Source organism: Mesoplodon mirus (assembly GCF_964341445.2).
Source record: "Mesoplodon mirus genome assembly, chromosome: X".
Classification (NCBI taxonomy): domain Eukaryota; kingdom Metazoa; phylum Chordata; class Mammalia; order Artiodactyla; family Ziphiidae; genus Mesoplodon; species Mesoplodon mirus.
In genome coordinates, this window is record NC_138981.1 from 92,398,859 (window position 1) to 92,415,301 (window position 16,443).

A 16,443-nucleotide genomic window follows, 5' to 3' on the forward strand; every position below is an offset into this window, starting at 1 on the left:
GTAAAACATTATATATAAATCTGTAATTATGCTTTACAAAGCCCATGCTAGATGGAAGCAGATCATTTCAAATGAACTCGCAGAATTGAAAACCTGACAATCAGGTGCATCTCTGGGAATGCTTAACGGTAATCAAAATAATGTTCTGCACCTAATGTGGGTCTCCATTTGTTGCCACAACAGTTGGAAAAAATGCAAGCTGGGATTTAGCATGCCTATTTACTTTCTCTTTTTTTAAAAAAAACATCTTTATTGGAGTATAATTGCTTTACAATGTTGTGTCAGTTTCTGCTGTATAACAAAGTGAATCAGCTATACATATACATATATCCCCATATCCCCTCCCTCAGCATCTCCCTCCCACCCTCCCTATCCCACCCCTTTAGGTGGTCACAAAGCACCAAGCTGATCTCCCTGGGCTATGCGGCTGCTTCCCACTAGCTATCTATTTTATATTTGATAGTGTATATATGTCAATGCCACTCTCTCACTTCATCCCAGCTTACCCTTCCCCCTCCCTGTGTCCTCAAGTCCATTCTCTATGTCTGCATCTTTATTCCTGTCCTGTCCCTAGGTTCTTCAGAATCCCTTTTTTTTTTTAGATTCCATATATATGTGTTAGTATACGGTATTTGTTTTTCTCTTTCTGACTTACTTCACTCTGTATGACAGACTCTAGGTCCATCCACCTCACCACAAATAACTCTAATTTCATTTCTTTTTATGGCTGAGTAATATTCTATTGTATATATGTGCCACATCTTCTTTATCCATTCATCTGTCGATGGACATTTAGGTTGCTTCCATGCCCTGGCTATTGTAAATACAGCTGGAATGAACATTGTGGCACATGGCTCTTTTTGAATTATTTTTTTCCCAGGGTATATGCCCAGTAGTGGGATTGCTGGGTCATATGGCAGTTGTATTTTTAGTTTTTTAAAGAACCTCCATACCCTTCTCCATAGTGGCTGTATCAATTTACATTCCCACCAACAGTGCAAGACGGTTCCCTTTTCTCCACACCCTCTCCAGCATTTATTGTTTGTAGATTTTTTGATGATGGCCATTCTGACTGGTGTGAGTGACACCTCATTGTAGTTTAGATTTGCATTTCTCTAATGATTAGAGATGTTGAGCATTCTTTCATGTGTTCGTTGGCAATCTGTATATCTTCTTTGGAGAACTGTCTATTTAGGTCTTCTGCCCATTTTTGGATTGGATTGTTTGTTTTTTGATATTGAGCTGCATGAGCTGCTTGTAAATTTCAGAGACTGGTCCTTTGTCAGTTGCTTCATTTGCAAGTATTTTCTGCCATTCTGACAGTTGTCTTTTCGTCTTGTTTATGGTTTCCTTTGCTGTGCAAAAGCTTTTAAGTTTCATTAGATCCCATTTGTTTATTTTTGTTTTCATTTCCATTTCTCTAGGAGGTGGGTCAAAAAGGATCTTGCTGTGGTTTATGTCATAGAGTGTTCTGCCTATATTTTCCTCTAAGTTTTATAGTGTCCAGCCTTACATTTAGGTCTTTAATTCATTTTGAGTTTATTTTTGTGTATGGTGTTAGGGAGCATTCTAATTCCATTCTTTTACATGTGGCTGTCCAGTTTTCCCAGCACCACTTATTGAAAGGCTGTCTTTTCTGCACTGTATATTCTTGCCTCTTTTATCAAGATAAAGTGCCCATATGTGCGTGGGTTTATCTCTGGGCTTTCTATGCTGTTCCATTGATCTATATTTCTTTGTGCCAGTACCATACTGATTTTGTGCTTTGTTTTTGTGCCAGTACCATACTGTCTTGATTACTGTAGCTTTGTAGTATAGTCTAAAGTCAGGGAGCCTCATTCCTCCAGCTCCGTTTTTCTTTTTCAAGATTGCTTTGGCTATTTGGGGTCTTTTGTGTTTCCATACAAATTGTGAAAGTTTTTGTTCTAGTACTGTGAAAAATGCCATTGGTAGTTTGATAGGGATTGCACTGAATCTGTAGATTGCTTTTGGTAGTATAGTCATTTTCACAATGTTGATTCTTCCAATCCAAGAACATGGTATATCTCTCCATCTGTTTCTATCATCTTTAATTTCTTTCATCAGTGTCTTATAGTTTTCTGCATATAGGAATTTTGTGTCCTTAGGTAGGTTTATTCCTAGGTATTTTATTCTTCTGGTTGCAATGGTAAATGGGAGTGTTTCCTTAATTTCTCTTTCAGATTTTTCATCATTAGTGTATAGGAATGCAAGAGATTTCTGTGCATTAACTTTGTATCCTGCTACTTTACCAGATTCATTGATTAGCTCTAGTAGTTTTCTGGAAGCAGCTTTAGGATTCTCTATGTGTAGTATCATGTCATCTGCAAACAGTGACAGTTTTATCTCTTCTTTTCCAATTTGATTCCTTTTATTTCTGTTTCTTCTCTGATTGCTATGGCTAAAACTTCCAAAACTCTGTTGAATAATAGTGGTGAGAGTGGGCAACCTTGTCTTGTTCTTGATCTTAGTGGAAAGGGTTTCACTTTTTCTCCATTGAGAACAATGTTGGCTATGAGTTTGTCATATATGGCCTTTATTATGTTGAGGTAAGTTCCTCTATGCCTACTTTCTGGAGAGATTTTATCATCAATGGGTGTTGAATTTTGTCAAAAGCTTTTTCTGCATCTATTGAGATTATCATATGGTTTTTATCATTCAGTTTGTTAATATGCTGAATCACATTGATTGATTTCCATATATTGAAGAATCCTTGCATTCCTGGGATAAATCCCACTTGATCATGTTTTATGATCCTTTTATGTGCTGTTGGATTCTGTTTTCTAGTATTTTGTTGAGGATTTTTGCCTCTATGTTCATCAGTGATATTGGCCTGTAATTTTCTTTCTTTGTGACATCTTTGTCTGGTTGGTATGAGGTGTGATGGTGGCCTCGTAGAATGAGTTTGGGACTATTCCTCCCTCTGCTATATTTTGGAAGAGTTTGAGAAGCATAGGTGTTAGCTCGCTCTAAATGTTTGATAGAATTCACCCATGAAGCAATCTGATCCTGGGCTTTTGTTTGTTGGAAGATTTTTAATCACAGTTTCAATTCCAGTGCTTGTGATTGGTCTGTTTATATTTTCTATTTCTTGCTGGTTCAGTCTCGGAAGGTTGTGCTTTTCCAAGAATGTGTCCATTTCTTCCAGGTTGTCCATTTTATTGGCATAGAGCTGCTTGTATTAATCGCTCATGATTCTTTGTATTTCTGCAGGGTCATTTGTTACTTCCCCTTTTTCATTTCTACTTGTGTTGATTTGAGTCTTCTCCCTTTTTTCTTGATGAATCTGTATAGTGGTTTATCAATTTTGTTTATCTTCTCAAAGAACCAGCTTTTAGTTTTATTGCTCTTTGCTATTGTTTCCTTCATTTCTTTTTCATTTATTTCTGATCTGATCTTTATGATTTCTTTCCTTCTGCTAACTTTGGGGGTTTCTTTTTCTTCTTTCTCTAATTGCTTTAGGTGTAAGGTTAGGTTGTTTATTTGAGATGTTTCTTGTTTCTTAAGTTAGTATTTTGTGGCTATAAACTTCCCTTTTAGAACTGCTTTTGCTGCATCCCATAGGTTTTGGGTCATTGTGTCTCCATTGTCATTTGTTTCTAGGTATTTTTGATTTCCTTTTTGATTTCTTCAGTGATCTCTTAGTTATTTAATAGTGTATTGTTTCGCCTTCATGAGTTTGTATTTTTTTACAGATTTTTCCTGTAATGGATATCTAATCTCATAGTGTTGTGGTCGGAAAAGGTACTTGATATGATTACAGTTTTCTTAAATATATCAAGGCTTGGTATATCCTGGAGAATGTTCTATGAGCACTTGAGAAGAAAGTGTATTCTGTTGTTTTTGGATGGAAAGTCCTATAAATATCAATTAAGTCTATCTCATCTAATGTGTCTTTTAATGTTTGTGTTTCCTTATTTATTTTCATTTTGGTTGACCTGTCCATTGGTGACAGTGGGGTGTTAAAGTTCCCTACTGTTATTGTGTTACTGTTGATTTCCCCTTTTCTGGCTGTTAGCATTTGCCTTATGTATTGAGGTGCTCCTATGTTGTGTGCATAAATATTCACAATTGTTATATCTTCTTCTTGGATTGATCCCTTGATCATTATGTAGTGTCCTTCTTTTTATTCTGCTTTGTCATAGTTATTTCCACTGTTTGATATTCCAGGTCACTTATCCGTTCTTCTGCCTCAGTTATTCTGCCATTGATTCCTTCTAGAGAATTTTTAATTTCATTTCCTGTGTTATTCATCATTGTTTGCTCTTTAGTCCTTCTGGGTCCTTGTTAAACATTTCTTGTATTTTCTCCATTCTATTTCCAAGATTTTTGATCACCTTTACTATCATTACTCTGAATCCTTTTTCAGGTAGACTGCCTATTTCCTCTTCATTTGTTTGGTCTGGTGGGTTTTTATTTTGTTCTTTCCTCTGCTGCATATTTCTCATCTTCTCATTTTGCTTATCTTACCGTGTTTGGGGTCTCCTTTCCACAGGCTGCAGGTTCGTAGTTCCCATTGTTTTTGATGTCTGCCCCCAGTGTCTAAGGTTGATTCAATGGGTTGTTTAGGTTTCCTTGTGGAGGGGACTGGGGCCTGTGTTCTGGTGGATGAGCCTGGATCTTGTCTTTCTGGTGGGCAGGATCATGTTTGGTGGTGTGTTTTGGGGTTTCTGTGAACTTATTATGATTTTAGGCAGCCTCTCTGCTAATGGGTGGGGTTGTGTTCCTGTCTTCCTAGTTGTTTGGCATGGGGTGTCTAGCACTGGAGCTTGCTGGTTGTTGAGTGGAGCTGTGTCTTAGCATTGAGTTGGAGATCTCTGGGAGAGCTCTCGCCGCTTGATATTACGTGGAGCCGGGAGGTCTCTGGTGGTCCAGAACTCGGCTCTCCCACCTCAGAGGCTCAGGCCTGACACCCAGCTGGAACACCAAGATCCTTTCAGCCACATGGCCAGGTACATGCGGAGTTTCTTGCCTTTGGGAAGTCTGAGGTCTTCTGCCAGCGTTCAGTAGGTGTTCTGTAGGTGTTGTTCCACATTTAGATGTATTACTGACGTATTTGTGGGGAGGAAGGTGATCTCCACGTCTTACTCCTCCGCCATCTTGAAGGTCCTCTGAATGGTTAAACATTACTGCTACTATTGGAGGCACTCCTGAGGTGGCTGTGGGTGGCTGTGGCTCACTGCGGGGATGAAGACTCTGGCAGCAACTGCTCTGGCAAGTACTCATTGGTGTGAGCCCCCATTTACTTTCAAACATTTAAAGATGACATGTAGAAACCCCAGGCATGTGCTCAGTTGACATAAAGGACAAATAAGAGAGATTTTCTTTAGAGCTCTTGTCTATATGAGGAAAATAATGGATTAAAAATGATCATTGTCTCTACTGTTTTCAGTTTCTTTCACTGATAGTATTTTTAAAGAACTATGTCAGACTTGCATGGAAAAGGTATCAAGGGGCTTTTAAATAGTAAAACACAAGGCAAGATAAAATATTTCTATCCAAATCAGATTGATTGCATGTTTGATTTGTTCTTTTATGTAAAAATATTTTATGTATGATCCTATTTGTTTCTGATGTAATGTGTAATATTTCTTTGCATATATGTTGTATATAATATATATATTTTATACACAATATGTTACTTTATGTACTAAATATTTATATATTATATATTATATATTTTATATGTGTATATACACATATATGTATATATATATATATTTCTGTAGATATAGATATAGATATACACACATATACAGAGAGAGAGAGAGAGAGAGAAAGAGAGAGAGAGAAAGAGAGAGAGACTGGAAAGATGTACACCAGAATGCTATCATTGATCATCTCTGGGTGGTTAGATTGTAGATTATTTTATTTTCTTCTTTTTGCTTATATGTCTTTTCCAAATTTTCTACAATTATTATTACAACTCTTCAATGTATTGGCTGTGTGTTGATTAAAAAATTTAAGTCAATTGTTACGAATTTAGCTTCTCTGATCAAAAAACAAGCTAGCGATTACAAATAGAAAATATTTCACTTCAGTGATCCCAAACTTAGTATGAAGAAGAACAGGAGCAATTTCAAGAGGTAAAACAGGCAAACGCTTCAACTTTATCTTCCCTTTCTTCACAGTCATCCCTCAAACAAGTGATGAAAATAGTGAGCACATCTGGAATCCAGAGGAGGTTCTAGAAGGGGCAGAGTACCATGATGTGTGGGATATTAGAGAAACACCAGAGTAAGTCAAATGAAGCCAGGAACATGTTTTTTGTGGTTTAAGTTAGATGTGTCATCTGATACCAGCTTTTGACAAGATTCATAATGTAACTTCTACCATATATAATATAATATAATATATATATATAATAATATATATAATATACAATTTTATATTATAAAATATAAAACTATGGTGACACACAGAAGGCATGTGTAATTGATGATTTTTTTCCTTCTAGAGCAGAAACAAATATTAAGACATAATACCTTTCTTTCAGTTATTATCTAACAAAAAGTGAAAAGTAGTCATTTCCATTATCACTTTATATTTAATATCATTTAGTTGTGTAATGTGGAAGTAACAGTGGGTAAAACCAGCCCATTAAATTACAAGCATTCATACAAGCTAAATTATTATGCCATGTTTTTGTGTCAAAGACTTGCTTTTAATTACTCAGTGTTCCACAATTTTAGTAAAAGGCTATGGTCTCCCACCAATTATCAGCTGTTACCTGGACTAATTTACTAGTTATTTTAGGATTATGTTTAGTATATTGTGCAGGCAGGATTAAAGGCTTGCTTTCTAGTCTTTTCAATAGGAATTATAAATATGAATTTTAGAATTATCATAAAAAACCTTTCGTACTAATAAGTGAAATCACTCATACTGTTAAGGATTAAAGTGTATTTACATACATAATTGAAATTAATGATTAAATACACTAAGCTTTATGTATATGTATAAGTGATTCACTTTGTTATAAAGCAGAAACTGACACACCATTGTAAAGCAATTATACTCTAATAAAGATGTAAAAAATAATAATAATAAATAAATAAATAAACACACTAAGCTTTAAATATGTATTTTAAAATAAAATCTTGTTTGAATATTTAGAATAGCTTGAAAAACAAAGGCAATATTTATTAAATTATAGTGTGTTTTATAATGTCTTGAAAACTTCTATGGCAAAAATGATCTGAGAACTTTTCTAATTCTGACTGTAAAACTATGTCCAATGCTTAAAAAAAAATGATGCTTCTATCTTCTATGTCAGTTCTGAAAATAGAAGCAGTGGGAGACTGCAGATAATTAACTAGAAAAAAAGTATCCAGCTTTCAAATAAACAATGTAAAAAACAGGAAACCTCATAAAAAAAGAAATCAAAGGGGATTTTAAAACATTTCTGTCTGCATCTTAAGTATGAAGGGAGTGAATCCCAGGTTATGTTTATACATTGCCCACACATCCCTATGAAAGGTAAGATTTAAGTCATTCATTTGTCACATAGTTTAATGAATGTCAAACATCCATATGTGGCTAGCTCCAAATCTGAGTAAATTTTTATTTTTCATCCTGATGTTTGATGTTCTGTAGAAAGAATATCCCTCAAAGCTTTAAATGAACAAGAACTCCAGTCAGGATATGAAGAAAATTGCTTTATAAGATTTTTTAATCTCAATTTTCTATCTTATGCAAATACATTCCAAACTGTCCCAATTGGTAAAGAAGAAAATGGGTAAAGAAGGTGAACAGGCAGATCACAAAAGAAGAATCACAAGTTACCAAATTAAAAATAATAAGGGCCTGAGCTAAGTCACTGGCCTTGGAGAGAAATATGAGTGTCTTTATTTGAGAGATATTTGAAGGAAGATTTGGTATTTGATTAGATATAATGAATGAGAGGAAAGCAGTAGCTAGAGCAAATCCATGTGGGAGTCCTGGGCATATAGATCAATATCTTTCTGTTTTGTTTTAACTTGGCTTCACCTTTGTGAATACCTGGTAGCTGTTACAGTCTATTAAGAAAAAAGTGTCCTATCTCAAATAGCTATTTACTGTTAGCCCTATTCCAACTCAGAGAAGTCCCTCTTTCATCCTTGGGCATTCCTATTTGCAAGTGGTCAGAAGTTCAATGTCTCCAGATACAATTTTCTAACTGCCTACTATATATATTTGCCTGAATGTCCCAAAGCACCTCACACTCCACACACCCTAAACCAAACTCACCATTTCCCCGCCACTTACATTCCCAATCACAGTTAGTGGCTTCACTGTTCACCCAGTCACACAAGCTAGTAACCTCAGCATCATCTTTTTTTTTTTTTTTTTTTTTTGCGGTACGTGGGCCTCTCACTGTTGTGGCCTCTCCCGTTGCGGAGCACAGGCTCTGGACGCACAGGCTCAGCGGCCATGGCTCACAGGCCCAGCCGCTCCACGGCATGAAGATCCGGTCCGGATCTTCCCGGACCGGGACATGAACCCCTGTCCCCTGCATCGGCACGTGGACTCTCAACCACTGCACCACCAGGGAAGCCCTCAGCATCATCTTTGATGCTTTCCTGTCATTCATTATATCTAGTCAAATACCAAATCTTCCTTCAAATATTTGTAAATGTTTACTTACTTCATTCCATCTAAAAAGATAGGGTAGGGACTTCCCTGGCAGTCCAGTGGTTAAGACTCTGTGCTTCCAGTGCAGGGGGTGTGGGTTCGATCCCTGGTCAGGGAACTAAGATCCCACATGCTGTGCAGTGTGACCAAAATAAATAAATAAATAAAATTAAAATTAAAAAATAAAAAGATATAGTTCATTATGGCTGGGGGTTTCTATAAACCACTCTATCCCTAGGGTCCCAAACTTGGGGGCAAGGAAAGATTTGTGAATTGTCATGTGTGAGGTGAAATACCAGGAAAACCTTTCACTGGACTAAGAATTCTGTAGGACTAGATTCTAAACACTGTAGTTGTACCTGTGCTGACTACACTACCCATGTTTCTACTGTAGAATTTTTGAGGTAGAAAACACAATAGAGATCATTTAGTTCAAACCCACCCCCTCCCATAAATTGTACAAATCTGGAAGCTGAGCACATGAGTTTGTGACTTGACCAAGATAACACAGTTAATGACAGAAAGAGTACTAAACCTGGATTTTCTAACTCTACTCTGAGGCTTAAATTGAACAGAGGAAGGTTTCCATTTATCCATAAAACCCTGGGTTATGGGCTCACTATTCTTCTAAGCAATTGTTTTCTAGGAAAGGAACTTCCTTTTTTCTTCTGCTTTTACTCTTACTAGAATCTTATTAGAAGTTCCCTCAATCTATTTTATTTGTATAGCTCTGAAATAGTGAAGCTTTATTTTTTTTAATTTTTTTTTTATTTTTATTTTTTTTTGCGGTACGCAGGCCTCTCTCACTGTTGTGGCCTCTCCCGTTGCGGAGCACAGGCTCCGGACGCGCAGGCTCAGCGGCCATGGCTCACGGGCCCAGCCGCTCCGCGGCATGTGGGATCTTCCCATACCAGGGCACGAACCCGTGTCCCCTGCATCGGCAGGCGGACTCTCAACCACTGCGCCACCAGGGAAGCCTGAAGCTTTATTTTTAGAAAACAGTATACACAACATAAATCCTGACAGTGTTAGGTATTTTTGACTGAATTTCTAGACTTTTGTTCCCTTATTTTCTGCTACATGCCTGAAAAACTGCAAGCACTTTATTTTGTCCTTTTATTTTTTGTAATAGCATGTCCTCATAAGTTTCTAGTTTTCTGCTCTGTGACAGGAAATTGCTCTTTCATTTGAGTCTCTATATCACTGGCTTTTTCTTCAGATATGAAGTTGTGTTCAAACAGCAGGTGGGAACAGAAGATATGTTCCTGGGATTGACCAGAAAGGATCCTTCAACTGCATGCTGTAAGGATCTAGTGGTAAGCCTCTCCCCTCTTCCCCATTTTCCATTTGACCATTATAGTTAAATTGACTGTTGTATACATAATACCATAGGCAAGGCTGTAAACCCTTTAAAAATAGTGGTTGCTACTCTTGCACTGCTGGTGGGAATGTGAATTGGTACAGCCACTGTGGAGAACAGTATGGAGGTTCCTTAAAAATCTACAAATAGAACTACCATATGATCCAGCAATCCCACTACTGGGCATATACCCTGAGAAAAACCATAATTCAAAAAGAGTCATGTACCAAAATGTTCATTGCAGCTCTATTTACAATATCCAGGAGATGGAAGCAATCTAAGTGTCCATCATCGGATGAATGGATAAAGAAGATGTGGCACCTATATACAATGGAATATTCCTCAGCCATAAAAAGAAACGAAATTGAGCTATTTGTAATGAGGTGGATAGACCTAGATTCTGTCATACAGAGTGAAGTATGTCAGAAAGAGAAAGACAAATACCGTATGCTAACACATATATATGGAATTTAAGAAAAAAATGTCATGAAGAACCTAGGGGTAAAACAGGAACAAAGACACAAACCTACTTGAGAATGGACTTGAGGATATGGGGAGGGGGGAGGGTAAGCTGTGACAAAGCGAGAGAGAGGCATGGACATATATACACTACCAAACGTAAGGTAGATAGCTAGTGGGAAGCAGCCGCATAGCCCAGAGAGATCAGCTCGGTGCTTTGTGACCGCTTGGAGAGGTGGGAGGGAGAGAGATGCAAGAGGGAAGGGATATGGGAACAGATATATATGTATAACTGATTCACTTTGTTATAAAGCAGAAACTAACACACCATTGTGAAGCAATTATACTCCAATAAAAAAAATAGTGGTTGCTATGTTTGAGGTACTAAGGGAATAATAGGATAGACAGTTTAAAATTGGTAAACGTGTACAAAATAAACTAAGTTTACACATGTGGATAAGATTTACAAATAAACAGAATCATATGATATAACACACTACTTCTAGTCCTAATAAAACTGCCCAATCTGGACTGAATTTCCTTTCATCCTAGTTATGTACCATACATGTCATCTGATTTTTTTTTTACAACTTTATTGGTCTGGTGGGGTTTTATCTTGCTCCTTCACCTGCTGTGTGTTTTTCTGTCTTCTCATTTTGCTTATCTTACTGTGTTTGGGGTCTCCTTTTTGCTGGCTGCAGGTTTGTAGTTCCAGTTGTTTTTGGTGTCTGTCCCCAGTGGCTAAGGTTGGTTCAGTGGGTTGTGTAGGCTTCCTGGTGGAGGGGACTAGTGCCTGTGTTCTGGTGGATGAGGCTCGATCTTGTCTTTCTGGTGGGCAGGTACACGTCTGGTGGTGTGTTTTGGCGTGTCTGTGGACATATTATGATTTTAGGCAGCCTCTCTGCTAATGGGTGGGGTTGTGTTCCTGTCTTGCTAGTTGTTTGGCATAGGGTGTCCAGCACTGTAGCTTGCTGGTCGTTGAGTGAAGCTGGGTGCTGGTGTTGAGATGGAGATCTCTGGGAGATTTTCGCCGTTTGATATTATGTGGAGCTGGGAGGTCTCTTGTGGACCAGTGTCCTGAAGTTGGCTCTCCCACCTCAGAGGCACAGCACTGACTCCTGGCTGCAGCACCAAGAGCCTTTCATTCACATGGCTCAGAATAAAAGGGAGAAAAAGTAGAAAGAAAGAATTAGTAGAAGTAGAAAGAAAGAAAGAAAGAAGGAAATAAAGAAAGAAAGGAGGGAGGCAGGGAGGAAGGAGGGCAGGAAGAAGGGAAGGAAGGAAAAAAGAAAGAAAGAAGATAAAGTAAAATAAAATAAAGTATGATAAAATATAATAAAGTTATTAAAATAAAAAATAATCATTAAGAAGAAAAAAACGGACAGATAGAACCCTGGGATAAATGGTGGAAGCAAAGCTATACAGACAAAATCTCACACAGAACCATACACATACACATTCACAAAAAGACAAAAAGGGGAAAAAATCATAAATCTTGCTCTCAAAGTCCACGTCCTCAATTTGGGATAATTCGTTGTCTAAAGGAGGGAGGGAAGGAAGGAAGGAAGGAAGGAAAGAAAGAAAGAAAGAAAGAAAGAAAGAAAGAAAGAAAGAAAGAAAGAAAGAAAGAAAGAAGATAAAGTAAATTAAAATAAAGTAAGATAAAATAAAATAAAGTTATTAAAGTAAAAAATAATTATTAAGAAAAAAATTAAAAACAAAAAAAGGACGGATAGAACCCTAGGACAAAGGGTGGAAGCAAAGCTGTACAGACAAAATCTCACACAGAGGCATACACATACACACTCACAAAAAGAGGAGAAGGGGAAAAAATCATAAATCTTGCTCTCAAAGTCCACCTCCTCAATTTGGCATGATTCGTTGTCTATTCAGTTATTCCACAGATGCAGGGTACCACAAGTTGATTATGGAGCTTTAATCCACTGCTTCTGAGGCTGCTGGGAGAAATTTCCCTTTCTCTTCTTTGTTCGCACAGCTCCCATGGTTCGTCTTTGGATTTGGACCCACCTCTGCGTGTAGGTCTCCCAAGGGTGTCTGTTCTTCACTCAGAGAGGACAGGGTTAAAGGAGCAACTGATTTGGGGGCTCTGGCTCACTCAGGCTGGGGAGAGGTATGGGTACAGGGTGAGGGGCGAGCCTGGGGTGGCAGAGGCCAGCGTGACGTTGCAAAGGCCTGATGCACGCCTTTTGTTCTCCCAGAGAAGTTGTCTCTGGATCACGGGACCCTGGCTGTGGCGGGCTGCACAGGCTCCCTGGAACGGAGGTGTGGAGAGTGACCTGTGCTCGCACACAGGCTTCTTGGTGGCTGCAGCAGCAGCCTTAGCGTGCCAGGCCCGTCTCTGGGGTCCGCGCTGTTAGCCAAGGCTCGCGCCCATCTCTGGAGCTCCTTTAAGCGGCGCTCTTAATCCCCTCTCCTCGCGCACCAGGAAACAAAGAGGGAAGAAAAAGTCTCTTGCCTCTTTGGCAGGTCCAGACCATTTCCCGGATTCCCTCTTGGCTAGCTGTGGCGCACTAGCCCCCTTCAGGCTGTGTTCACGCCGCCAACCCCAGTCCTCTCCCTGGGATCCAACCGAAGCCCAAGCCTCAGCTCCCAGCCCCGTCCGCCCCGGCTGCCGAGCAGCCAAGCCTCTCGGGCTGGTGAGTGCCGGTCGGCACCGATCCTCTGTGCGGGAATCTCTCCGCTTTGCCCTCCGCACCTCTGTGGCTGTGCTCTACTCTGTGGCTCCGAAGCTCCCCCCCTCCGCCACCCACAGTCTCTGCCCGCGAAGGGGCTTCCTAGTGTGTGGAAACCTTTCCTCCTTCACGGCTCCCGCCCACTGGTGCAGGTCCCGTCCTTTTGTCTCTGTTTATTCTTTTTTCTTTTGCCCTACCCAGGTACGTGGGGGACTTTCTTGCCTTTTGGGAAGTCTGAGGTCTTCTGACAGCGTTCAGTAGGTGTTCTGTAGGAGTTGTTCCACGTGTAGATGTATTTCTGGTGTATCTGTTGGGAGGAAGGTGATCTCCGCATCTTACTCTTCCACCATCTTCCCCGGAAGTCTGTCATCTGATTGGTTATTAATTTCTGATGAGTGACAGTCAATCAAAATGAAATATTTCCTTCCCTGAATCTGTCTTATCTCTTATATCTGTATTTCTTTTAATGACTCAGCTTACATTGCGGGACGTAAAAGAGGATTTCTTTTTTCTTAAATTTTGGATCTGAACTACTGACTTAACACTCTCAAAAGACATCCAAAATGTTACTTGGCTCCCTTATCTGAATGACACTACAGCATGTTGAAGAGCATCCTTTGCCAAGCCACTGTTTCTGTATAATAACGGTAGCGATACCAAAAATATCAATAAGACTTCCTTACTGGGCCTAACCAAGAGTGTGGAATGCAACTCACTTTGGCAATATACACTAGTAATTCTGGTGTTTGGTGCCGGGAATTTATTTTTTGAGATCAGGGGCTGTGCATCTGTATTTTCCCCTCCCTCTCTTGTAATACTCTACAACACAGAGTACTGAAGTACCCATAGGAGATGCTTAATATTTTTCCTTAAGCAAAAGATAAATGGATTCTCTCTTTTGCATAAACTTCAGGTTTGCTCTTATTAGCAAAATCTAAGACATTCAATTGGATCACATAACATAATGGGAATAGCGTCTTTAAAGACTTCAGGAGATTTTTCAAACTTAATGAGTTAAGGTTTCAAGTGATCTTGAAGTAATTAGCTCCCAGAGTTTTACCAGTAATATTCAACTTTCTCTCTCTTAAATGACTGTAAGGTTGTTTTTGATGTTTGGTACTGCGGATTACTCTAAACTCTAAAGAAATTCTAGGCCCTAAATGAATAAAACTGTTGTGAGCCTTTCCATTTCCCTCATGCAGCTTGCTCCCAGCATTAATAATAAAGGTATGCTGAATGAAGAATCTTGGAAACTAAATCACATCTCAGAGTAGGAGTACACAATTTATCTAAAACTCGACACGTATGTACAAAAAAAGACTTGATTCCTCCCGCTAATGAGCTTATAATTGACTGGGGAGAATAAACTAACATAAATGAACCCATTTTATTATTAACAATTAAAGTCAGTGTTGACAATTTTAAGTTTGCCAGGAGTTCAGAAGGTTTGGATAAGACATGGACACCTTTGAATGCCAGAAACAGATGAAACATTTGTTGGTGCTATGGCACTTCACCACATGTGTAACATTCTTTTTCTCTTCCTTTTTCTTCATACATTCAATCTTTAAATACTACTGCAGGGCTTCCCTGGTGGCGCAGTGGTTGAGAGTCCGCCTGCCGATGCAGGGGACGTGGGTTCATGCCCCGGTCCGGGAGGATCCCACATGCCACGGAGCGTCTGGGCCCGTGAGCCATGGCCGCTGGGCCTGCACGTCCGGACCCTGTGCTCTGCAATGGCAGAGGCCACAACAGTGAGAGGCCTGCGTATTGGAAAAAAAAATACTACTACATACCAGGCACTATCCTAAGTACTAGGGATACAAAGACAAATAAGAAACAGTCAATTACCCTCAAGGAATTTACAGGTAATGAGATGGACACCTAAAAAGTCATTGCAGTTCACTATGGCAAGTACATATTTAGAGGCATATACCAGGTACGTGGTGACATGAAGCAGAAAGGGCAGAAAGGGATCAACACCAGGTGGATAGGATTTCTCCAGTGGACAGCATTCCAAGAAGGGCATTCCAAACAGAAGTAAGAGCACATGGAAAGGTATTCAGGCATGAAATAGCATGACCTATTTGGGTAAGCATTGAGTGTAACAAGAGTAAAGAATAATTGTGGACAGTGGTGTACTGGTAAGCTGTCTCTCAAGAAAGGAAAAAAACAGATTTGCAGCTTGAATTTTATCCTATAGGCATATTAATGATGACATCCACTGTCATTGCTTAACTCTGCTGGGAAGACACTGACTGCAGAGGTTGATGCCCTCATCTCAGGTATTTCCTGCACAATTTTTAAGCTTATTATTCCTGTTAATAATATGGCATTTTTTCAACTCTAAGACATCATCAAATTGTAGATGTGCCATTTGTTTAGTAACAGGAAAAATAGGTATACTACCCCATTAAATATACACATTGATTGTGTGATTCATCCCAATAACGGAAACATAAAAATATGAGGAAAATAACACCTTAGAATTGGCTAAATATGTTATTTGGGTCCTGGAACTGGTCTCTATGTAACAATCTGACCCAGAGACTTTAAGAAGAAGCCCTCTGCTTAAGCTGAGGAAGGTAATAGGAACACAAACAATCTGTTTAAATACAAGGACTGATTTGGGGTTTAAAAATTTACAAGAACCACCTTTCCTTTACCCTCCCCAGACTCCAAATAAGAAAGCAAGAGTTATGAGTCCTAAATCAAAGTGTTGATCCTAAACAAAATTCTGAGTTAAGAATATGTATGTCTTCAGCAAACCTTCCATCTTTTCCTTCTAACCCCAACCCAGAGAGTTCCATTATCCAAACTTTGCCTGCTGCCCTACTCCTGAGTTTGTAGTTACCAAGCTTCCCGTGCCTTAATCTATATTTGGGCATTTTATTTTCTAAATAAAAACTGTATATATTTAAAGTGTACACTATGTTGATTTGATATACATATACATAGTGAAATGATTACTACAGTCAAGCTGATTAACATATCATCTCCTCACATACCATTTGTGTGTGTGTGTGGGGGGGTGTGGTGATAGCACCTGAAATCTACCCTTAGCAATTTCCCAATATTCAATACAGTATTATTAACTATTGTCATCATGCTGTACGTTAATTTTAGAGCTAGGACTAGGCCAGTGGTTTGCAGGTTTGTTCTGTTTTGTTTTTAGCTGCCAACTCTTTTCTTCAAACACAATTCTGTGAGAAAGCCTAACATATAAAACACGTACTACTGCCTTGGTTAAAAGGGTACTATCATCTATGAGACAGCTCCTAGGAGAAAAACTGAGGCTCT

At 39.0% G+C, this 16,443-nt stretch overlaps 1 protein-coding gene across 1 annotated transcript in view; it reads left to right on the forward strand.

The window, feature by feature from the left end:
• DNAAF6 (dynein axonemal assembly factor 6) overlaps nt 1–16,443 on the forward strand; it is a gene marked incomplete at both ends in the record, with an annotated part of 41,387 nt that overhangs the window by 8,109 nt on the left and 16,835 nt on the right. Inside the window, 2 exons of the mRNA XM_082610506.1 lie at nt 6,150–6,255; nt 9,851–9,947. Of these exons, the coding sequence (XP_082466632.1) occupies nt 6,150–6,255; nt 9,851–9,947 (203 nt within the window). The remainder of the gene's footprint in view (nt 1–6,149; nt 6,256–9,850; nt 9,948–16,443) is intronic.